The sequence below is a fragment of the Indicator indicator genome, chromosome 37 (genome assembly GCF_027791375.1).
Source record: "Indicator indicator isolate 239-I01 chromosome 37, UM_Iind_1.1, whole genome shotgun sequence".
In the NCBI taxonomy this organism is placed as follows: domain Eukaryota; kingdom Metazoa; phylum Chordata; class Aves; order Piciformes; family Indicatoridae; genus Indicator; species Indicator indicator.
Genome location: NC_072046.1, coordinates 296,359 through 319,296, shown reverse-complemented (window position 1 = coordinate 319,296; position 22,938 = coordinate 296,359). Strand labels below are relative to the sequence as shown.

The 22,938-nt window shown below is 47.0% G+C and overlaps 1 protein-coding gene across 4 annotated transcripts in view; it reads left to right on the top strand.

Annotated features, from left to right (window-relative positions):
* CDC27 (cell division cycle 27) overlaps nt 1-15,990 on the top strand; it is a 40,716-nt gene extending 24,726 nt beyond the window's left edge. The window contains exons 9-19 of one of the 4 annotated variants that reach the window (XM_054396464.1): nt 1,836-1,948; nt 2,873-2,972; nt 3,277-3,484; nt 4,312-4,481; nt 5,156-5,308; nt 6,537-6,745; nt 7,884-8,001; nt 9,071-9,199; nt 12,200-12,274; nt 12,649-12,805; nt 15,908-15,990. In XM_054396464.1, coding sequence (XP_054252439.1) covers nt 1,836-1,948; nt 2,873-2,972; nt 3,277-3,484; nt 4,312-4,481; nt 5,156-5,308; nt 6,537-6,745; nt 7,884-8,001; nt 9,071-9,199; nt 12,200-12,274; nt 12,649-12,805; nt 15,908-15,990 — 1,515 coding nt within the window. Of the gene's footprint in view, nt 1-1,817; nt 1,949-2,872; nt 2,973-3,276; nt 3,485-4,308; nt 4,482-5,155; nt 5,309-6,536; nt 6,746-7,883; nt 8,002-9,070; nt 9,200-12,199; nt 12,275-12,648; nt 12,806-15,907 lie in introns of all 4 variants that reach the window. The other 3 variants (XM_054396463.1, XM_054396462.1, XM_054396461.1) reach the window with 3 other exon arrangements.
* The last annotated feature ends 6,948 nt before the right edge of the window (nt 15,991-22,938 follow it).

The window sequence follows — 22,938 nt, the reverse complement described above, 5'->3', positions numbered from 1 at the left end:
AGTTTCCTAGGAAACACTTATGTAAGTGAATGAAACACTAGGATGAATCCAAAGGCTTCTGAGTGGGTAAGCAGCCTTGCTGGCCACCTAAACTGTCCTCTGATACCTAAGAAACTGGGAAGGGAAGGGAAGGACAGGACTTTAAAAGTCAGATAATGGATAAATGGATTTGCTTGTGCTTCTGTAATTCATCCACTTGATTTCTGGGGTCTTCAAGAGCATCTCTCCTGTGAGAGGAAAGGCTGAGAGACCTGGGGCTGTTTAGTCTGGAGAAGGCTGAGAGGGGATCTGATCAGTGTCTGTAAATATCTGAGGGGTGGGTGTCAGGATGAAGGTGCCAGGCTCTTTGTGGTGGTGCCCAGTGATAAGATGAAGAACAAGCTGGAACCCAGGAGGTTCCATCTCAACATGAGGAGAAAATTCTTTGGTGTGAGAGTGCTGGAGCACCTGGAGCAGGCTGCTCAGAGAGGTTGTGGAGTCTCCTTTCCTGGAGACTTTCAAAACCCACCTGGATGTGTTCCTGTGTGACCTGCCCTGGGTGATCTTGCTCTGGCAGGGTGCTTGGTCTTGATCTCTAGAGGTCCCTTCCAACTCCTAACATTCTATGATTCCATGAGCTCTTCTGAAGAGCCATCACTGGTTGAATGTTAGTGTCCCTAGAGTGCACAGAAAGAGAGAGGGTACAGGGAGGGGAGGACCTGTTCTGAATCCTTTGCAGGAAGCCTACACAGCAGACAACGAATTTCCATCTGACCTTGTTCCTTGACTCTCAGATTCACAGTCAAGTTACCACAGCTCTAAGTTCTCACATCTCAGCTGTGCCAGGGTGGGCAACAAAGATCAGATTTTAGCTCTGGAGGTGTGTGAAAGAGACATAAGAATGTTTTGGTGCTAAGTCATACTACATGTTTGCAACCTGTGGCAAATCAAAGGGACAATGGTGTGAGTGTGTGCACACAGCAACTTCCTGCTCTGGGTTAACCTGGCTGTAGGTCTTGTGCACTGACTTTGTGCTGCATAATGCAGGTCCCTTTCTGATGAAAGAGTTTATCTCTGTCTGCTCCAAAGGCTCATGCAGTGATTAATCAGTATTTCACTAATTAAATCATGATGTGCTAAAGAGGGGAGCAGCAGGCTCGGGTGTGCAGTGGGCACCTCAGGGAGGTGTTGCAGGGAATCACTTCTGGCTGGGCTTGAAATAGGATAGTTCAAAAAACCTTTTCCCAGGACTACAGAACCACAGGCTTGTTAGGTCTTAAAGGTGATCCAGTCCAGCCCCCCTGCACTCAGCAGGGGCATTGCAACTGGTGCATATTGCTCAGAGCCCCAAACAACCTGGAGTGGTTACAAGAATGGGGCATCTATCACCTCTCTGGGCAGCCTGGGCCAGGGTCTCCCCACCCTCAGTGAAGAACATCTTACTTCTCTCCACTCTGAACCTCCCTCTTCTAATTCAAACCATCACTCCTTGTCCTGTGGCAACAGGTCCTGCTCAAAAGTTTGTCCCCATCCTTCTAAGTCCTGAAATGCTACCACAGGGGCTCCCTGGAACTTTTTCTTCCTGTGGTGTTTGTTGGGTTTTGCTTTTTTTTCTGTGCACTGCTTTCTGTGGAGCAAACTTTATAATATCTTGCACAAACATCTCTTGATGTTTGTTCCTTGCCACTAGATGGAGATTTTCTGTCTTTCAAATGATGTGCATAAAATTGGTAAAGTGGGGGTTATTGGCATTTTTAATAGGTAGGAAGGGAAATGCTTTTGATGGTTTGATGGAGCAGAGATTGGGATTTCTTAGTGACATAATAACAAACCTGTAGAAACTTTGTCTTATGCAGGCTGTCAGCAGGATCAGCCAAGCTGGAACCAAGTCTGTCTTCTCACAGAGTGGAAACAGCCGGGAGGTCACTCCAATTTTTGCACAAACACAGAGCTCTGGACCACAGACAAGGTAGGGGGAGGAAAAAAAAAAACCCACATCATCTTGGTGTTACCTTTTGCATCTCCTTTCTTGAAATGCTTTATTTGCCCAGCTGGTGTGGATGTTCCTGCAGAATTCCTCTTTGGATGAGGAAGAGGAGTATTTTTTGCTAAGTATAATAACTTCAGTGGGTAAGAGGGAAGCTGATGTGTGGCAGTTGGTTTATTTGGTTAAAATCAGAGACTGGTTTAGGTTGGAAGGGACCTCAGAGATCACAGGATGTGAGGGGTTGGAAGGGACCTTTGAAGATCAAGTCCAACCCCCCTGCCAGAGCAGGAACACCTCTCAACTAGACTCAGCTGCTCAAGGTCTCATCCAACCTGGCCTTGAACATCCCCAGGGAGGAGGTATCCACAACTTCCATAGGCTGCCCATTCCAGAGTCTCACCAATCTCATACTGAAGAACATCTTCCTAAGATCCACTCTAACCCTGCTCTCTCTCAGCTTCAAACCATTCTCCCTTGTCCTGGTTCTACACACCCTCAGGAAAAGTCCCTCTGCAGCCTTCCTGTAGGATCCCTTCAGGTGTTGGAAGGCAGCTCTAAGGTCCCCCTGGAGTCTTCTCTTCTCCAGGCTGAACACCCCCAGCTCCCTCAGCCTGTCCTTATAACAGAGGTATTCCAGCCCTTGGAATCATCCATGTGGCCTTCTCTGGACTCACTCCAACAATTCTCTGTTCTTCCCATTTCATCAGTAAGTAAAAAAAGTATCTGGAAGGGAATCCTACCCAGGTTCTTAACATGCAGCAGGCAGATTTATTTCTTCATCCCTTGAAATGGGAGTCTGTGCTGTAGTACTTAAAGAGTTTTGTTTAAAACAAAGGCAAAAGCTGGTTTTGTTGAGAATTGAGTGAAAAGCTTAGTTTTCAGTGTGCCTTTTTTGTTTGTGTTCAGTACAACACCTCAGGTATTGAGCCCAACGATTGCTGCTCCACCAAACGCACTGCCTCGAAGAAGCTCCCGTCTGTTTACTAGTGATAGCTCTACAACAAAGGTAACAAACTTCAGGGCTCTTGCAAAACCTGTGGCCCACCACGCTTTGGGAACACCTGAGTGTGGAGTGGAGTTAGAGGTGTGATGGTTTTCTGCTCAATAACGAGCTGCTAAACCTACTCAGTGAAGTTACTGAGAGTCTGTGTGCTTAAGGTTAAAAAATCTAATGGCTGGGGATTGTTGTTGAGGCTGCAGAGAGGCATGGATGCAGTTCTGAATAATTTGCTTCCAGCAGCTGAATTTAATAAGACTTCTATGCTCTTCATCTGTACATCTTCTATAACTCTTCATCTCCTTACTTGCAGGAAAATAGCAAGAAATTAAAAATGAAGTTTCCACCGAAGATTCCAAACAGAAAAACAAAAAGTAAAACAAATAAGGGAGGAATAACCCAACCAAACTTAAATGACAGTTTGGAGATCACCAAACTGGACTCTTCCATCATTTCAGAAGGGAAAATTTCCACTGTTACACCACAGATCCAAGCTTTCACACTACAGAAAGCAGCAGCAGGTCTGTTTGAACACTTGTGGACTTGTAGATGAGTTATACTTCATAAAGCTGTATTTGAAGGTTAAATGAGAGAGAAGTTTTGCTCCAGTGTTTTTTCTTGCTGCAGTTAGCCTGCAGCTGTCATCTTGGGATAACTATAAAGGTATTGAATTCAGTATCTGGCAAAGAACATGTGAAGAGTTAGTAAAAAATGGTTAGCCATAAGCAGATAAATCATCCAGCCTCTGATCCTTATTAATGATGAAAATATTTTCAGGCAAGATCCTTAGAAACTGAATCAAGAGAGCTCTGAGTAACCCAGTTCTCTTCCCTCCAAGCTGGGTTGCTGTAGTCTGTTCAGCCTTCCTATTTCCCAGTTGTTTCCAAACAAGCCTTTGTTCAGGCTGTCAGAGAATCCTAGACAAACTGCTGAATGCCTCTTCTGGCTCCATAATGTTTCCAGGCAGCAAGAAGGTGTATCCATGGATACTAGACATGGAAACTGCATTCAGACCTAACAAAAACTTTGAATAGCTGCTGCTGGAAATGCAAAACTCCACTTGCCCTGAACTTCAGGAGTGTTCCTGAGTGTTCTGTTGCTGGCTTATGAATCACAGAACGAAGCCTTTACTCTCTGGCTGGTGTTGCAAAGGTTGATGGCTGGAATATTATGGCTAAATCAAGTTTGTGTTTGGGAACTCCAGGAAGGGTTTTCCAGGAGCAGAGCCTGCCATGATGAAGAGCTTCTGGGATGATTAGTTTCATGTAAATAAATCTCAAGTGTGGGGATGGTTTTGTTTGGTTTGGGTTTTTTCCCCTTGTATTTATTGTATTTTTTCTCCTAGAAGGTTTGATGAGCCTCCTCCGTGACATGGGCAAAGGTTATTTAGCCCTCTGTTCATACAACTGCAAGGAAGCTATAAACATCTTAAGCCATTTGCCATCCCATCACTACAACACTGGCTGGGTGCTGTGCCAAATTGGGAGAGCCTACTTTGAACTGGCAGAGTACATGCAGGTAGGAACTGCCTGGGTTGGTTCTTCATCTCTCTTTGGTTGTGCTCAAAACCTGCACGCTTCCTGCAAAGGTTATGGGAGTTTAACAGCTGAGGTAATTGTAGAAACATCAAAGTTATACCTGGAGTAGATTTAGCTCTTGAATACACATCAGTCATGGAGCTTTCCTGGAGAGGTTGAGTTACTTTAGAGTTCCTTGAACATTATTTCCCTCTTCTTCCAACCATGGGATCTTCTCCTTGCCTTTTCTCATCTTCAGCCACAGCTGTGCTGATGGAATTGTGCTGCAGTGTTGTAAATTAAATCACAGAATGGTTTGGCTTGGGAGGAACCTTTAAGATCATCCAATTCCAACCCCAATGCCATGGGCAGGGACACCTCTTGCTAGATCAGGTTGCTCAAGGCCTCATCCAGCCTGGCCTTGAACATCTCTAGGGAGTAGGTACCCATGACCTAATCAGTCAGCACTGGGAGGGCTGGCTGTGTTTCTGCTGGCATTGGGGCATGATCCCTGCCCTCACTTGAAGAGGAAATTATAGGACTTGTATCTCTACCTAACACCCTGACAAAGCAGAGGGGGATGCTCAGTCTGGACATGAGGAGGCTTCTAACCTCTACCTGTGTGCTCCACTTTGGAGGGTGGAATTTTGTTTGAAGTTTATTTTCTGCTCTTAGGCCGAGAGGATATTTTCAGAAGTAAGGAGGATTGAAAACTACAGAGTGGAGGGCATGGAGATCTACTCCACTACACTGTGGCACCTGCAGAAAGATGTTGCCCTTTCAGTTCTTTCAAAGGATTTGACAGACATGGATAAAAACTCACCTGAGGTATGAAAAGCTGTGGCCTTGGCTGAGCAGAGGGTAACTGCCTGTGGTGAAGTCAGTGATTCAGAACAGAGCTCTGCTTGAAGTGTATTCTCCTGTGAGAACTGCATGGCAAAACAGAGAGGGAGGTGGCAGGATATTGTTGAACTGATGATGCCTGAAATGGCTTCTTGGAATGAGAGTATCAGCTTCCATGGAACAGGTGGAAACCTTTTATCTCTTAATGGTTATTTAAATTTGTGTTGGCACCATTCAGCCAGGAAGATCATGGCTTAGTCAGTCACTCCTGCTGCTGCCAGTGTGAAAGATAAGGAATATCCTTTTCCTGAACCACCTCTTAATTGCTGCAGTTAATTTGCTGGCACTTCAAAGATATTTGCTCTAGAATTTAATTTGAGACTTAATGTTGCACATTTTGTATGCCAAAGTCCATTCAGCTGCAGAGCGTGTGGGGGTATCAAGCCATGATATACAAAATGCCACAAAGTGATAGCTGGGTGTTCATAGTGAGATCTGAAGAGCTGAGGAAACTGTAGGTTATGTTGGGAAGTTGTCTGAGGAGAGAATCCTGCTCATGCTGTCTTGTTAGCTTGTCTAGCAGTGGGGAAAATCAAAGCCAGTGAGGCAGTTGGTAGTTTTAAGGTAGTCTGGAGAGGAGATGCAGACTCTGTGAGGAGCAGATTACAGCTACTCCATTTGGCAGTGATGCTAATGGGTTGGGAAGGCAAGGGACCCTGGGCTGTGATGTTTTATATTCTCTGTGCTGGTTGCTGAGCAGGAGGGGAAGAGCAGGCTGCTGCTAAAATTGTTGCTCTGCAGAATAGCAGATTTGTCAGTTGGAGCTGAAGAGAGAATGTGCTGTCTCCTCCTTCATTATTCTTCAGTGTCTAGGATGTTTTATTTCTAGCCTGCTCAACAGCTTCAAAAGCTTTCAGCATTAGTCATCACAGTATCTAATTGGCACAGACTTGTTTGGTGTCCTTAAAGTCTCCATTTCTTTATTTCAGCTTCTTTAACTATAGTCTGTTTAGGCCTAGCTGCCTCTTGGGAATGAGACTTAACTAACTTGGGGGTAGGGGTGGGGGTGGGTAATATTGCTGTGATTTTCATTTAATCTAGGAGGAAGTGGTAAATAATTCTGTAACTAGGATGGAAAAAGCTGAGTGACTGAGTTTGAGGTGGGCAGTTGTGGAAGGTTTGCTAATTGTGGAATGTTGGTTTTGGTTGCCAGGCCTGGTGTGCTGCAGGGAACTGTTTCAGCTTGCAGCGAGAGCATGACATTGCCATCAAGTTCTTCCAGAGAGCCATTCAGGTTGATCCCAACTATGCTTATGCCTACACCCTGCTGGGGCATGAGTTTGTGTTGACAGAAGAACTAGACAAAGCATTAGCTTGTTTTAGAAATGCAATCAGAGTCAACCCCAGACACTATAATGCATGGTAAGTTTTGCTTCAGCCCTCTCCTCTTGCTTGTGATCCAGAACTGCTTAGGGAAAAACAGCTGCATGCCACCACTGCTCTTATTTCCCTGCCACTCTTCTAAGAGGAGAGCAAAGCTCTGCAGGTGATGTGGGCCTCTTCTGTTTGTTAAAGTTATTGCCACAAAGAGGGGAAAAATGGAGCTTTTTTTAGTTTCTGCACATCATCTTGGCTGTATTCCTCCAGCTGTTCTGTTCTGCTCTGCAGCACTCCTCCTGCATCCATGATTGTTCTTCAGTAGCAGTTGGAGAGATGTGATCTGCCCCTTTATAGCTTAGGATGCAGCCACAGTTTGCATTGGGTTGAAAGGGACCCTCAAAGGTCATCTTGTCCAACCCCCCTGCAGTCAGCAGGGACATCTCCAATTAGATCAGACTGCTCAGGACCACACTGAGTCTGATCTTGAATGTCTCCAGGGCTGGGGCCTTAACCACAGCCCTGGGCAACCTGTTCCAGTATTTCACCACCACTAAAGCTCCCCTGTTCCAGTTTCAAACCATTCCTCTCATCCTATCACTCCAAGCCCTTCTGAACAGTCCCTTCCCAGCATTCCTGTAGGTCCCCTTCAGATATTGAAATGTAGCTACAAGGTCTCCCTGGAGCCTTCTCTGCTCCAGGCTGAACAGCTCCAATTCTTTCAGCCTGGCTTCAGAGCCGAGGTTCTCCAGTCCTCTGATCATCCTTGTGGCCTCCTCTGGACCCACTCCAGCAGGTCTATGTCTCTTTTGTGTTGGGGGGCCCCAGACAGAGTGAAGCTTCTTACAGCTTTCTCTGTGGAAAATAAAGCAAGCTGTCAAGTTTAGATCTGGTGTAAGTCACCTGAGGTGTAAATCTTGAGGAACTTTGGTGTTTTACTTTGTAGCTGTTGAGCCTCTCTTCCTCTCTCATGGCACCAATTCCTCAAGCTACCTAACTGAGCAAAAAACCCAAGATAATTTTAGACACAGTTGGGGTTTTTTTGTCCCCTAGAGCAAATTGTTTCCCACCCTGGATGGTGTTGGCAAGTCTCCTTCTGCCAGGTCACTCCCTGACAAAGATCAGTCTGATTTCTGATTGAGCATGCAGCCTTCCTTACCAGCATTGTCTTTTCTGCTTGCAGGTATGGCTTGGGAATGATTTATTACAAGCAGGAAAAATTCAGCCTAGCAGAAATGCATTTCCAGAAAGCACTTGATATCAACCCTCAGAGCTCAGTCTTACTGTGTCACATTGGAGTAGTAAGTAGATTGCACCTAACTCTGTCCTTGTGGGTTTAATCTGCTTCTGTGTTTTGTTTGCAGTAGAGAAAAAAAATAAAAAACAACCAAAAAACCCAACACTTTTGAATGTTTTAGCAAGGAAACCCAAGGAGTTCAGAGTATCTGCTGGAGGATCTAAGTGGCAGATCAGTGAAGAGCCACAGGATTCATGTGTTGGAAGAGAAGCCCTTTTTTCTCTCTCTCTCCAAACTACTTTTAGCCAGTAATGAAATTACTCAGGTCATTTGTGAGTCAGCCAAGAGAGGAGTGTCTGCAAAGGAAGACTGTGTGCAGATGTTAATGTGAGCAGAGTGTTTATAGGGGAATGTTTTATACTTGATGCATAAAAATGTGGGTAGGTTTTAACTGCTGTTGCATGCACTTGGAGCAGAACTTCCAGTTCTAAGGCACCTTTCTCACCTTTCAGAGCACAGTGCTTTGGTCCTGGCTGTATCCCCACATTCCCCCACTCCAGTCACTTGTAGCTGTGCCAGTTTACTACTTAAGCCACCTTAAGGCAAGTGAAGTGGCAGGCAGCTGCTTCAGCCACCCTGCCTGCAGCTAAATTTACAGTGCTCATGGATCCAGCAGCTACTGCAGTCCTTGGAAATCTGTGGCCTCACTGCAGCAGATGCAGAGCTTACAGCTGGGAATCACTTCAGATATCCATGGTGGTGACTGAAGGCTGTGAAGTGTGCTGGGTGCCTGCCTGCTGGCATTCATTTGCCTTCAGTGGCAGCAAAGCTGTGTCAGATTCTGCAGGGATAGTGGCTGCCTCTCACTTACTGACAGAGAAAGGCATTGAGTTCACTCCTGGTCAAAGGTTCAGTGATTTCTGCCAGCTGTGGGGTGGGGGAGAACATTTTGAGGTGGAGATGGGGTGAGGTGAAGCTGTCTTCCTGTAAGGAATCTTGGTGAGACTTGGGCTGGAATTGGACAAATCTTCTAAAAATAACAGCTTGTAAGTAAGTGTAGTCAAATGGATTTGTCCTGGCGTGGCAGGTGAGTTGTTGTTCTCCCTTTTCAAGCTCTTCTCTTTCTCTAACAGGTCCAGCATGCACTGAAAAAATCTGAGAAGGCTTTGGATACTTTAAACAAAGCCATCAACATCGACCCCAAGAACCCACTATGCAAATTCCATAGAGCTTCTGTATTGTTTGCAAATGAGAAGTATAAGGTAAGGCTTGGTGCATGAAGCTAAGGGTTTAGAGATGAGCATGGGGTAGCACCAGGGCTTGGGGAACAGCCTGGGCCATTGGCCAGTCTCCACAGAATGGCAGGGGTTGCAAGAGACCTCTGGAGATCAAGTCCAACTGCCTTGCCAAGGCAGGATCTCCTAGGGCAGGAACACAGCCAGGCAGCTTTTGAGTGTCTCCAGAGATGGAGACTCCACCACCTTTCTGGGCAGCCTGTTCTGTTACCCTCAGATTAAAGAAGTTCCTCCTCATGTTTAGATGGAACTTCTTGTGTTCAAGTGTGCGCCTGTTACCCCATGGTCCCTGGGCACCACTGACAAAAGCCTGGCCCCATCCTCCTGTCACCCACCCTTATAAGGATTGGTGAGATCCCTCTCAGTCTTGTCTCTTCCAGACTAAAAAGCCACAATTCTCTCAGTCTTTACTCACAAGAGAGATGTTCAGTCCCCTCATCATCTTTGTAGCCCTTCTCTAGTCTTTCCATCAAGTCCCTCCCCTTTTTGAACCAGGGAGCCCAGAACTGGACACAGTACTCCAGAAGTGGCCTCACCAGAGCAGAGTGGAGGGGGAGAAGAACCTCCCTTGACTTGCTGGCCACACTCTCCTCTTGTAGAGGCTAACATGAAGCATTTGTTTAGACAAGTGTCAGCTCTATCAAAGGAACTATGTCAGAGTTTGTGGTTGTTCTAAAATCTGGGGCCAACAGGTAGTGCTTGAAAATTGTCATTATGTTGGCCTGATCCTGGAAAAAGAAAGAAGGGGGAAATAAGAATTGATACTAAAAAAGGGTTCATTGAACTGCCCCATCCCCACCAGCAGCAACAGGAACCAGCTCCTTCAAAGGCTGTGTTAGGAAGTGAAGAAGCAGCAGCTAAGCAAATTTGGTCTGATCCCCTGCTGACCTGTGCCCTGTTTAGAATGAGTGAAGATCTGCCACAGTCTCTTTCCAGTGACTGTTGCCCTCTGGCCCGTTTGGTTTGGAGGTGTTTTTTTTTTGGCCATGGAGGACCAAGACTTTGTTTCAGAGATCATAGAGTCATAGAATTGTTTTGGTTGGAAAGACCTCCAAGGTCACTGAGTCCAACCAATAACCTAAGATCACCCTGGCCACTAAACCATGTCCACATATTCCTCAAACCCCTTCAGGGATGGAGAGTCCACTACCTCCCTGGGCAGCCTGTTCCAATTGCTGACCACTCTTGCAGGAGAGAAATGTTTGTGTGCACATGTAAAGGGAAAAGTTGACTTTGAACTTTTCAAAATGCAAGTTCTAACTGAAGCAATTAAATATCAACTCTGTTAAGATCAAAGACTTCATGAAGTGCCTGTTTATAGATTAGTTTTAAAATTTAAAAGCAGAGGATAAATACAGGAGGGAAAAATATTAATAGTCCACTGTCTTATTGCCCCTATGCTAAGGAAGGAACATCTTGACCATGGGTTTAAGAAATAAAACCTTTGGACTGCTTTTGCTGCTGAAATTGAAGTCTGGAGTTCTGCTCTTCACATAAACTACATAAAACTTACTGAAATGTTTAGGCTTTTAGCAGCAGTGTTAAGAAAATGTTGAGTGTGTGATAAATTTGGCCAGTGTTAGGTAAATAAATGTTGGGTTCCACTTCCATTTATGTAGCAAGCAGTAACTTGAAATTGTCTTCACATGAATCAAGTTTCAGAGGGTTGAATGGAACTTTTTTTTTTTTTTTTTTAGGACTAAACCCAATGTTTATTTCTAACTGCAGACTAAATATTTGTAGGTAGGATTTCTTAATGAGGCCAGCTTACTGCCACGGCAGAATAAATTATCCCAGTGTCAACAATTAGCTCCAAAGTGAAAAAGAAGCTTCACTAAATAGTTTGGACTTCAGCTGCCTGATATAAACAAGTCAGCATTTGTGAAAGTCCACAGATACAGATCTAAAGCCAGAACCTTTCAAAAGCCCAGGGTGGGAGCTACATCCAGCACAAAACACATCAAGATTATGACTTCTTCAGAAGCTCAGTGCACCAAAGGAGGTGCTCATAGTAAATGTGCCAGCAGCATCTTGGCCTCTACCCCATTGTGCCTTGCTGAGGGCAACAGGGACACTTGACTCAAGCCACTGAAGGTTTATTTCTATCAAACTCACTCTGTTTCTGTAATAATTGGGCTGCTGATGGGACTCTTGATTGCCAGCTCACTGAATATGAGCCAGGGTGTGCCCAGCTGGCCAAGGCCACCAGCATCCTGGCTTGGATCAGCCACCAGGATCCGATGGCCAGCAGGAGCAGGGCAGTGGTTGTCCTCCTCTAGTCAGCACTGGTGAGGCCACACCTTGAGCACTGTTTTGGTTTATTTTGGGGCCCTCGCTCCAAGAATGACATTGAGGAGCTGGAGCAGGTCCAGAGAAGGGCAGCAAAGCTGGGGAAGGGTCTGGAGAACAGGGCTGGGAAGGAGCAGCTGAAGGAACTGGGATTGGTCAGCCAAGAGAAAAGGAGGCTGAGGGGAGACCTTTTGGCTCTCTACAACTCCCTGAAAGGAGGTTGGAGCCAGGTGGGGGTTGGTCTCTTCTCCTAAGAAACAAGTGGTAGGACAAGAGGAAATGGCCTCAAGTTGCACCATGGGAGGTTTAGGTTGGACATTGGAAGAAACTTCTTCACTGGAAGGGTTCTCAAACACTGGAACAGGCTGCCCAGGGAGGAGGTTGAATCCCCATCCTTGGAGGCATTTGACAATTGCAGAGATGTGCTGCTGAGGGCCATGGTTTAGCAGCAGCCTTGGCAGAGTCAGAGAATGGTTGGACTGGATGATCTTTAAGGTCTGTTCCAGCCAAAACAGTTCTGCCACCCTAAAATCCTGCAGTCTTCAGATGAGAAATGAATGTAAAAGGAATTTCAGCTGCTCTGCTAGTTTGAACTCTTGGTGCTAAGTCACAGTTGGTGCTGGGGTGACTGGTTGCAGGCTGCTGGTTTGTACTCACTAAACTCTTCCTCCTTTTCAGTCTGCTTTACAAGAACTTGAAGAACTGAAACAGATTGTTCCCAAAGAGTCTCTTGTTTACTTTTTAATAGGAAAGGTAGGTAAAACCTGGCTCTGATCACCAGCTCTTTGGCTTCCCTCATTGCAGAAATGTTTGCCTGATGAGAAACTTTTTGCCTGTCACCAAAATGCTTCTCTTTGAAGCAGTATCCTAAAAATTCCTGAAGCTTTAAATAGAGCCAAACCAAAACATGTGCACTGATGGATTTACAGCTTCAATTGATCTCTCAATATCCACCTCCTGATGGTTTTGAAGCTGTCAGCTGCTAATTTAGCTTTATTTTTGTTGGAATCTCTTGCTTGCTCTTCCTCCACATTTGCTGTTTCCCATGGGATTCTTGTGGTAGATCTTGGGCTGTTTGCTGTCCAAACCTCCTATAAATGGAGCCCTTTTTATGCTTTTGTTTTTAGGTCTATAAAAAACTGGGTCAAACACATTTGGCCCTAATGAATTTCTCTTGGGCAATGGACTTAGATCCCAAAGGAGCCAATAACCAGATTAAAGAGGCCATTGATAAACGTTACCTTCCAGATGATGAGGAACCAATCACTCAAGAAGAGCAAATCAGTGAATGTTATCCCTATGAATCAGGTTTGTATTTCCAACCCTTTGTCACCCCAGGAATTTCCACTCAGGTGGTGGCAGGAAGAATCCCAGGTTTAATGAGCAAAACCTGCTGCTCAGCCTTGCTGCCTGGCAAAAGAACTCCAGAGGCTCTTCCTTCAGAACTCTTTCATGCTTCCTACAGTGAGCATGAGAGCAAGGATTGGGACACTTCTGTAGATGGAGTAGAATGGAGATAATGATCTAAGGGCTGCAGAGAGCAGCTCTGCAGTGAGGACAGGCTGAGGGAACTGGGGTGGATCAGCCTGGAGGGGAGGCTCCAGGGAGACCTGAGAGCAGCCTACCAGTACCTGAAGGGGGCCTACAGGAAGGAGCAGCCTTCTGATACCTGAAGGGGGCTACAAGGAGGCTGCAGGGGATGGTTTACAGAGACCTGCAGTGACAGGATGAGGGGCAATGGTTTAACTTTAGAGAAGAATAGATTCAGATTGGATGTTTTGTACCATGAGGGTGCTGGAACACTGCTACAGGTTGCCCAGGGAGGTGGTTGAGGCCCCATCCCTAGAGATATTCATGGTCAGGCTTGACAGGGCTCTGAGCAACCTGATCTAGTGGAGGATGTCCCTGCTGACTGCAGTGGGGTTGGACTGGGTGACCTTTGGAGGTCCCTTCCAACCCAAAGCAGTCTGTGACTCTATAATCACTACTCTTTAAGTTCAACTCACAGTTGGCTAATAGTGTCCTAGGAGGGCCAAGTGTTCCCACAGCTGCAAATCTTCCCTCTCAGAAACCCCAAATCCTTTCAAGGTAACAGAATGACAGCTGAAATTGTCTGCTGGGGCTTTGTCAGAGATTCAACCTACTGGATATTGGGTAAAAATATCTTAGTCTGCTAAGTGTAAAGGCAGCTGTTGATGGAAGTCATGGAAGCAGTTTCATTTGAATCAAGAGAAAATAAAGAACTCCCATTCAGCTACTTCAGAATGATCCACAAACAGAGTCACAGAATGGCTTAGGTTGAGAGGGACCTCAGAGGTCATCTACTCCAACCTACCTGCCATGGGCAGCCCACGTTGCTCAAGGCCTCATCCAACCTGGCCTTGGACACCCCCAAGGCAAGGGTATCCACAACCTCCCTGGGCAACCTATTCCAGAGTCTCACCATCCTCATACTGAAGAACTTCTTCTTCAGCTCCAGTCTAACCCTGCTCTGCCTCAGCTTCAAACCATTCCCCCCCCTTGTCCTGTCTCCAGACACCTTTAGGAAAAATGCTTCTGCAGCCTTCCTGTAGGATCCCACAGAGGAATGGCACAGGCTTCTCCTCTTCCTATAATGAGCTGGAATTCCATGAAATGTGGATAGTCAGAACTCCTGACCTGTGATGCAGACTGGAGTAGTGCTAGGAAATAAATACTAATAAACAACTCAATTCTCTTCCTCCAAAGGGAAAACTCCAGCAGGTTTGGGATTCTTATGAACAGCTGCAGGCTGTGTTCTGCAACTCTAAATCTTGCCACTTGGCACTTTTCTTGCTGTAGGTCGTGGTGGTTTTTGTTGGTCCTGTGTGCAGGGTGCTTTTAATACTACTAATTGATCCTGTACTTCCTCAACTATCAAGAAATTTTTCTTTCCCTGCCACTGTAGTTGAGCCAACTTTTAGAACCCTGGGGGCTGAGCAGGCTTCTGACCAGAAGATGGAGACAGAGCACTGGAAGTGCTGAGCAACACCTAAGGAATTAAAAAAAAAAAAAAAAAAAAAAAACAAAACCCAAACAAAAACCAAACCTAACCCCACACTTCAAACCCCCCAAAATTAAACCTGTTCCCCCCAAAACCCACCCATAATCAAACCTGCCCCTCCAGAACCAACCAAATAAACCCAACCTAAAATGGAAAGAACCAACACCTGACTCTGCCCAGTAAATGTAAACCAAAGAAGCCAGTGTCAGGCTCTGAGCAATTCCCTTTCATTGGATCACAGAATGGTTTGGGTTGGAAGGGACCTTAAACATCATCCAGTTCCAACCTCTCTGCCATGGACAGGGACACCTCCCACTAGACCAGGTTGCTCCAAGCCTCATCCAGCCTGGTCTTAAACACTTCCAGGGCTGAGGCCTGAGCTTCTCTGAGCACCCTGTTCCAGTGTCTCATCTCCCTCAGTGTAAAGAACTTCTTCCTAATGTCCAATCTGTATCTCCCCTGCTCTAGTTTTAAGCCATTGCTCCTTGTCCTATCACTACAAACCCTTCCTAATAGTCCCTCCCCAGTTGTCCTGTAGCCCCCTTTAGGGACTGGAAGGCCACTGGAATGTGGGAGCACTTTGCACTGGACCAAGTTGCTCAAGGCCCTGTCTGCCCTGGCCTTGATTACCTCCAGGGAGGAGGCAAATCAAGTGGTCACAATACAGTGGGTAACTGGTGGGAGCATTTCAAGCAGTTGGTGTGTTTTGAAGGAGTGGGATGGTTAAATTGTTCCATTGGCAGTTTTGGAACTCTGCCCATCAATCCCTAACTGCAGTAGGTGTTGGAGATGTCAGATGCTTAGCAGATGTCTGCAGCAGTGTTTGTTGAATGTGCTTTGTGTGAATTCCTTCCTGAATTAATTCATTTAGGTTTTGCTAAGCTAGCAGGGCTCAGAGTATGAGAAGGAGAAATCCATGTGGCTTTACAGGATCACAGGATGTTAGGGGTTGGAAGGGACCTCTGGAAGTCATTGAGTCCAACCCCCTGCCAGAGCAGAACCACAGAATCCAGCACAGGTGTCACAGGAACACATCCAGATAGGACTTGAAAGTCTCCAGAGAAGGAGACTCCACAATCTCTCTATGGGGAGCCTGTTCCAGTGCTCTGTCACCATCACAGTGAAGAAGTTCCTCCTCATGTTGAGGTGGAACCTCCTGTGCTGGAGTTTATATCCACTGCCTCAGGTGCACCTGAGCAGAGCCTGTCCCTGTCCCCTCCCTCCTGACCCCCAGCCCTCAGATACTTCTAAACCTTGAATGTTCAGAAAGGAAGCCAAAGCCAGTTGCTGGAGTCGATTCTGGAGGGGGAGGTGGGGGGAACCTTTGTAGTGTTTGACTCCTTTGTGTTTCTTTCCCTTTCAAGTGGGCACAGACGAGTCCCAGGAGAGCAGCATGACGGATGCAGACGACACACAGCTCCACGCAGTGGAAAGTGATGAATTTTAACACCTAAAAAGCCACTACCTGAGCTTGAGTGTGTGACTGGTACTGTTGTGTTCTCCCCTTCCTTCACATCACTGAGCCAGCACTGTCGTTATCCTCCACTGCCACCACCAGTGCACCACTCAGACTTTGAGCTGGACACAAGAGTTAATGGCAGTGCACAACATTCAGCTGCTACCCAGTCTTGACCAGTTGGCTCTTACACTTCTCTGAGGAGGAAATGCTTTTTTTTTTTTTGCCTTTTTTTTTTTTTTTCCTTTGGACTCTCCTTTTGCTGGGAAGAAAAAGAGGCAAAAAAGGAAAAAAAAAATATCATGGAAGAAAGACTTGTGGTTTGCTGTAAGGAAGCCAGTAGATGTGGGGATAGTCCTAATGAAGCAGTGTCTTGTTCTTTACTCCAGAAACGTGTCTTAGTTTGGTTCTTTTCTTGGTAAGCAGAGTGCTGAACCTCATTTCCACCTTCTCCCAAGGACAGTGTTGACAAATGCAGGCTCTTTAAAGACTCTTTTTGGGTTTTTGTTTTTGTTTTTGTTTTTGTTTTTGTTTTTTTGCATATTGTAGTGTAACTTAAAATGCCAGGGAATGTAAAACGACCTTAAAAGCTGCAGTGTCTCCAGTGAGCAAACACCCTGCAGGTGCTGGGGCCATGCCCCGGGGGGGTGCAGGCTGGCGGGAGCGGAAGCGTAGCAGGAGAATCAACATTGCAGAATCAAAGCTTTTCATGAAGTGCTTTCGTGTCCTAACCAAGAATTAATTTATTCACCTAGTTTCTGAAAGGTCAGTGTTTACTTTGTACTTCAGAGAAACAAGTCAGCACCACCTTGCTTCCTTTTGTTTTTGGTTTGTTGTTTGTTTTTTTTTTTTTCTTCCCCCTTCTTCCCATCCCCCTTTGACTTGTTCTTCCCTCCTCCCTCCCCATGTTAAAAATAAAACTTAATAAAGGGCAAAATCAAGAGAGAAACTCAGATCTGACTGTCCTGTGCAAACATCCACCCCCTACAGCCAGGGTGGCTGAGTGTTTTGAAGCAGGCAGACTGGGAAGACTATGGAAGCCTTAATGCAATCCGAACCTTAGGCGAGTGCATCGCAGGAGAGTTTTTAAACCTCTTTCGTCCAGCGTGGTCCAAGCAGGATGCCAAACCTGTGCAATTATCTCTCCTCTCTCAAGTTGTTCTTTAAGATTCTCACTCTAGGAACACTTTATTTTTTCCCCTTCTTCAAGAGTTTGCTTCTTTGAGAAGAGACCTCTACGACCACCTCCTTGAAGTCCCAAATGCTCTTTCTCTGTAGCGTCCTGCAGCAGCCCTGACGTGGTGATGATACCCTGTATGATAGCAGCAGTTTTAAAGAGCAATTGATGCATCCTAATAAATGGGTAATGAGATGAATTTCATAGCAACATCCTCCTGGTGATCAGTCTTCATGTTTTTGGACTTGTTTTTTCTTGGTTTGGTTTAATATATTGGGGGTCTTTGAGTTGTCTTTAGAACTTCAGGGGTAAGTTTTAATTCTCTCCTTTTTTTGCAGCAGGCACATCTTCTCTCATGGTGGTTCTCTGGGCAGGAGCCACAGAGGTATCTTTGTCATTTGACAACTAACCCTCAAGTGCTGAGCAAAAAAACCTACAATTGTCTGATTTGTTGGGTTTGTTGTTTTTGGGTTTTTTTTTAAGTAGGAGGATAAGCAGTGAAAAATAGGCTTAAACTCCCCAAATAGTGGGGAAAGGAGAGGAATGAGGATACAGTCAAGGAGCTTTGTGCCTCTGCCATGTCCTCTGCCCAGTTTGTGTCTGGAGGGCTGCTGGATTGACTTGGGAAATCATGGTGTGCTTCAGCTGGCCTGAGCATCTTGCTGCTTCCTGTGCTGATGAATTTTCTGGGGTAGTTCCCTTATCTGATGAGTCCTGCCTGAGGCAAATGCAGGGCTGAGAATTCCTGAGGGGCAGAGCTCACCCTCTGTGCTCTGGAGTTCCCCAGGTCTGTCCAGGCATGGTCCTGCTTTTCCCGCTTAGCCTGTGTGCATCTTCCCAGCCCATCCCCCACATGGAGGAATTTAAGCAGCACCTCAGCAGAAGGTCTGGAGCATCACTTGTCTGAGTGCCACTCACGAAGGTGTTTCATTGCCTCCTCTGCTTCCCAACCTATTTTTGAAGCAAAAAGCAGGAGGAAGCTGCTGCTGCTCTTCCTTTCCATGCCAAACGTTCAAACGGGGACCAGACCTCTAGGAACTTCCCAGGCTTAAATTTCTTTTTCTCCTCAAATGGTGAACAATTGTAGCAACATTTTCAACAGCCAGGGAAGAGCTCTGAGTTCAGGTGGGGTGCTCCCTGGAAGGTTTGACAAGCTTTTAGTTCTCCACCTATAGCTTAAAGTGATCTTTTTTTTTTCTGTTGTTCCAAACACTCTCCCAGTTGCATTTAGAGCAGGCTCCTATTCTACCTCCTCAATCAACACACAGAGTCAGTATTCAATCAGGGAGATGTTGCTCTCTGGGAAGAGGGACAGGGAGAAGGAGAGTGAGGGCCACTCAGGCAGCCAGGTTGGAGCCTGAAAAGAATTAGGGAGCTGTCATTTTTTTACAACAAAACTATGGACAAGGATAAAGCATGGGTGTGCTGTGTTCTATTTGCATTAAAACCATGTCATTTGTCTCTTTTTTTTCCTTTTTTTTTTTTTGGGGGGGGAATGCGTTTTCCTGACTTTTTATTTTAAAAAGTGTACAGTCTTAGGAAAAAAAGAAAAAAAATCCCAGAAAAAAAGTCTTTTCTGTTAATGTATTTGCAATTCACTAAAGGATGTGGAAAATCCAAATAAACTACTTTTAAAAGCAGGCTTAGCCCCAGGTCCTTTGGGTCCATGCTGGGATTCGCCCTGCAGGAGGTGGGGTGAGCACAGCAGAGCTGGGGACAGGTTTAGGGACACCCCTTGGAGCTGTTTTCTGTCCTGTGGGGGCTGGTGAGAGCCCACTGCCACCTGTGGGTCTGCTGCAGGGTCCAGCAGAGCGAGCTGTGAGTGGATCTTCCTGGGCTGGGATTTAGGGTGAAGGATCCCTGATCTCAGGGATGTTTCCAGACTTGTCTGTTCATCATCAGCCTGCAGCCTGGCAGGAGAGGCAGTGAGGTCCCAGGTACACAGCAGCTTGATTGATTTATTGTTCTGCCTTCTGTAGCTGCTCAGAACGTTGTGGCTGCAGCAGTGTTTTGTTCAGCAGAGAAATGGTTACAGACCTTGCTGTGTTCTCCTCACTGGAGATCAGGATTGTGAGGAGCAGCTGAGGGAACTGGGGGTTGGTCAGCCTGGAGAAGAGGAGGCTGAGGGGAGACCTCATTGCTCTCTACATCTCCCAGAGAGGAGGTTGGAGCTAGGTAGGTGTTGGTGTACATTTGTAGGTGTAACAAGTGACAGGATGAGAGAAAATGGCCTCAAGTTGCAGCAGGGCAGGTTTAGAAAATATTAGAAAATAACGATTTTAGAAGGTGTTAGAAGAAACTTCTTGATTGTAAAGGTTCTCAAAGACTGGAACAGGCTGCCCAGGGAGGTGTTTCAAAGAGGCAGAGATGTGGTGCTGAGGGACATGGCTTAGCACCAGCCTTGGTAGAGTTAGAGGTGGTTGGACTCGATGCTCTTAAAGGTCTTTTCCATCCAAAACCATTCTATGATTTTATACCTTCAGACCCGGAGGGGAAGCTCACCAGGAAGCCTGAGCCTCATGGCTGTGCAGGAATTCCTCTTGCAGCAGATTCACTCACCTTGGATTAAAGCTTTTAGCGCTCGTTTTTTGTCCACTCTGTTAGTGTAATCCAGTCAATTCTTGAGCCATACGGCACTGAATTTAACCCTTTCCTACCCCTAGTCTCCACCCCTGCTTTTTCCTTCTGTTTCTTTCAACCCTGGGCTGTTACAATGGCACAAACCAAACCATTCCGCACTCCAATCCTCCGCTCGGCAGCCGACTTCCCGCACGGCAGCCGGAGCTGAGTTACTCTTCCTGTGTCTCCCTTGCAGCTCCTCGGCTGAGTTCGGCTTTACGCTTCCTAGTGGCGAAGCGAAGCTTTGTCACCGGTGGGCTGAGCTTTGGATGTCTCCAGAGAAAGGCGAAGCCTTCTCGCAATGGGACTTGGAAGCTGCGTCTGAATCACAGCCCCGCAGCCAGCAGCGGGGCTTGGAAATGTCGCGGCGCTTCCAGCTCGGGAAGGGTTTGAGGCTTTCTGACCACCGAAAGCATCTTACTGGTGCCTCAGGCTTCAGCCGGTTGTTCATCAGGAACTTTGCTGCGACATCACTTCCCTGTTTTCTGTCCCTCTGTCAAAGGTAGTGGCTTTCTCCAGATAGGAGCTGGTGCAGGAGCTGGCTCCAGTGGAGCAGAACAGGGTTTGAGAGGCAAGAAGCCTCCCCCTGTTCCTGGTCCGTGTGGAGGAGCAGAGTTGAAAGTTGTGTTTGTAACATAGAGAATGAGACTCCCTCTGCTGCTTTAGCCTTCCTGCTCTTCAAATCAGTATTTGTGGAGCTCCCGATTTCTCAGTTTGGGTCCAGCTGCTGTATAAACTCTGGGAGATGTTCCTTGCTTTGAGATCCCACAGTAGTGGGCAGCCAGGGAAGGGGGGACAAGAGGGGACTGGTCTTTTCCCTGGGGTCACAGCTCCAGACCCAGGCAGCAAACACCTCTTCAGTTTCTGTGTCCTCACATCCAGCCAGGCACAGTCATGGAGCAAAGCCTTGGAGCAGAAACACCAGACCCAGAGCAGTTCATGGAGGTGGAAATGGGACAGGTGAAGGTGCTGAGGAACTGCTGCAGCAGCTGCTACAGAGGTGTGAGGCTGGTGAGAAATGGGAGAGTGGGCAGGGCAAGGTGATGTGGGATCTGTGCTGGGTGACTGTCCCCTCTCCAGAGCCAACTGTCACATTCACCCAGGACTGGGCTGGTTTGGGACTTTCCTGAGTTTCTCAGTGCTCCAGGAGGAGAGATGCTCAGCAGGGCCACCCCCTCTGCCTCCACAGCCTTGTGGCACAGCAGCCATGGACACTGCTGGCTTCTGCACCCACCACTGCCCATGCATTTTGTCCATGGCTCTGGCTGCATTTCTGGTCCATCCATCAGGGGCTGGGGGTTCTGCACCCCTCCTTGTGTGATGTTCCAACCCATTCTCATCTGAGACCTGTTCTTCTCTTTTACTCAGCCTTAAAAGATGAGAAGGATTTCAACTATCCCAATCTATCAGTGCCAATAAGCATCAGAATCACCTCCCAGATCACGAAAAAACAAATCCAAACCAAACACTTCCAAAACTCAGTTCAGTCAAAGATACCCAGAAAGCCACATCCAGGAAGGAGCCACAAGTTCCTCTTTGACAAGCTTTACATTTAGGTGTTTTTACCAGTTAAAAATCTTCTCCTGTTCCAAAATCCAGTTGTTCCTATCCACCTGTGTGTGGAACAACAGGAATTCTTTGCTGCTGGGACATTTGGGAGCAAGCTCAAGAAGCCAAGAGGATTTGTTTGCTACTTTCTGCCTCTTTTGATTTCTCGTGTGCCTCAAAGGCACTTTCTGGAGGGTGTTTCAGCCCTGTTGGGCTGGGCCAGTGGCACATCTGCTGCACTTTTGAGCACAGCAAATGGCTTTGTCACTGCAGTCTCCAGCAGAACGTGGCCATATCCTGGCTTTTCCTGGATAACCAGGAAATCACCCTGGTTGCAGCCATTGTGTGGAAACCACCTTCCCTGGAGAAGGAGAGGCAGAGGATGGTGTCTGTGTGGGAGAGATGGTCAATGTGTAAGGTGTGATTTCCACATAGAGGAGCTTGGCTGCTGCGTTGAGTATGGACAGGAGTTCCTCCTGCATCATCCCTGCACCAGAAGGGGTGGTGGAAAATTTGCTTTGGTCCTAGGACTGAAAAGAGCTGCTGGAGAGACAGAGATCAACTGTATCTACGTGTGCCTGGTCATCCTCTGACAGAGGAGGAAGTCTTCAGCCTCCTTATGCTGGGTGAGTTACCAAAGCTCAGCTAATCCCACCTGAAGCCCTTGTGTGTAGCAGTGCCTCCATCAGCATTGTCCATGGGACCTACCTGGATTTCAGGGAGGTGTAGGGGCAAGAAATCACAGCTAGAAGCAGACACAGATTGGCTTGCCCAAGGAGCCAGACATGGGACATTCCTCCCTTGGTCCATCCAGCAGAACTCAGCTTTGCTCAGATGTTGGGGGTAGTTGATGAAGGTACAGAACAACCCAGGAATTCCTGGGAGACCGAGGCACTGAGGACCAGAATGTCTAATGTGATATTTGTGTATTTGGAGCATTTCAGACATTGTCTCCAGAGTTTTGCTGTCCCAGAAGGACCATCAGTGAAAAGTGAAGGAGCTTGTCCTGCTCTTGGCCTGCAGGATGTGGAGTTGTGCCTTTTATTCGAATCAAATCCAGCCCGTGACAGGGATGAAAGCTAAAAGTGGAAGCAACTGAAGGAAGAGCACCACTGCTCTGTCTGCACGTGTGAGCAGGTGGAAGGAGAAAACAGTGGGAAGGTTTTCCTTGTCTGGGAGAAGGTGATGCTGAAGATGTCCCTGAGTTCAGCTGTGTGTGGCTCATGAGGGACCTGAGGGAGCTGCTGCTTCTAGGCCCTGTTGAGGTCCTTGAGGCCAGTCCAGACACAGCCATGGCCAGGGGCACACAGGGCATTGGTGACCCTGAGCTCAGCAGTGTGTGGCTCACAAGGGACTTGAGGGAGCTGCTGCTGGGTTGTGTTGGTTGTCTGCCCCATGGGGACAGCCCAGGGGGAGCACAGGGCAGCAATGCAGACCCAGAGACCCTGGTGCCACCCATGGGGCAGGGGCCCATGTCCACTGTGGGACCGGACCCTGCTGTCACCCGTCGGATGGGAGCATGTGTCACCTGTGGGACACCAGCCTGGTGTGACTCATGAGACAGGAGCCCATGTCACTGTGGGACACAGGCTCAG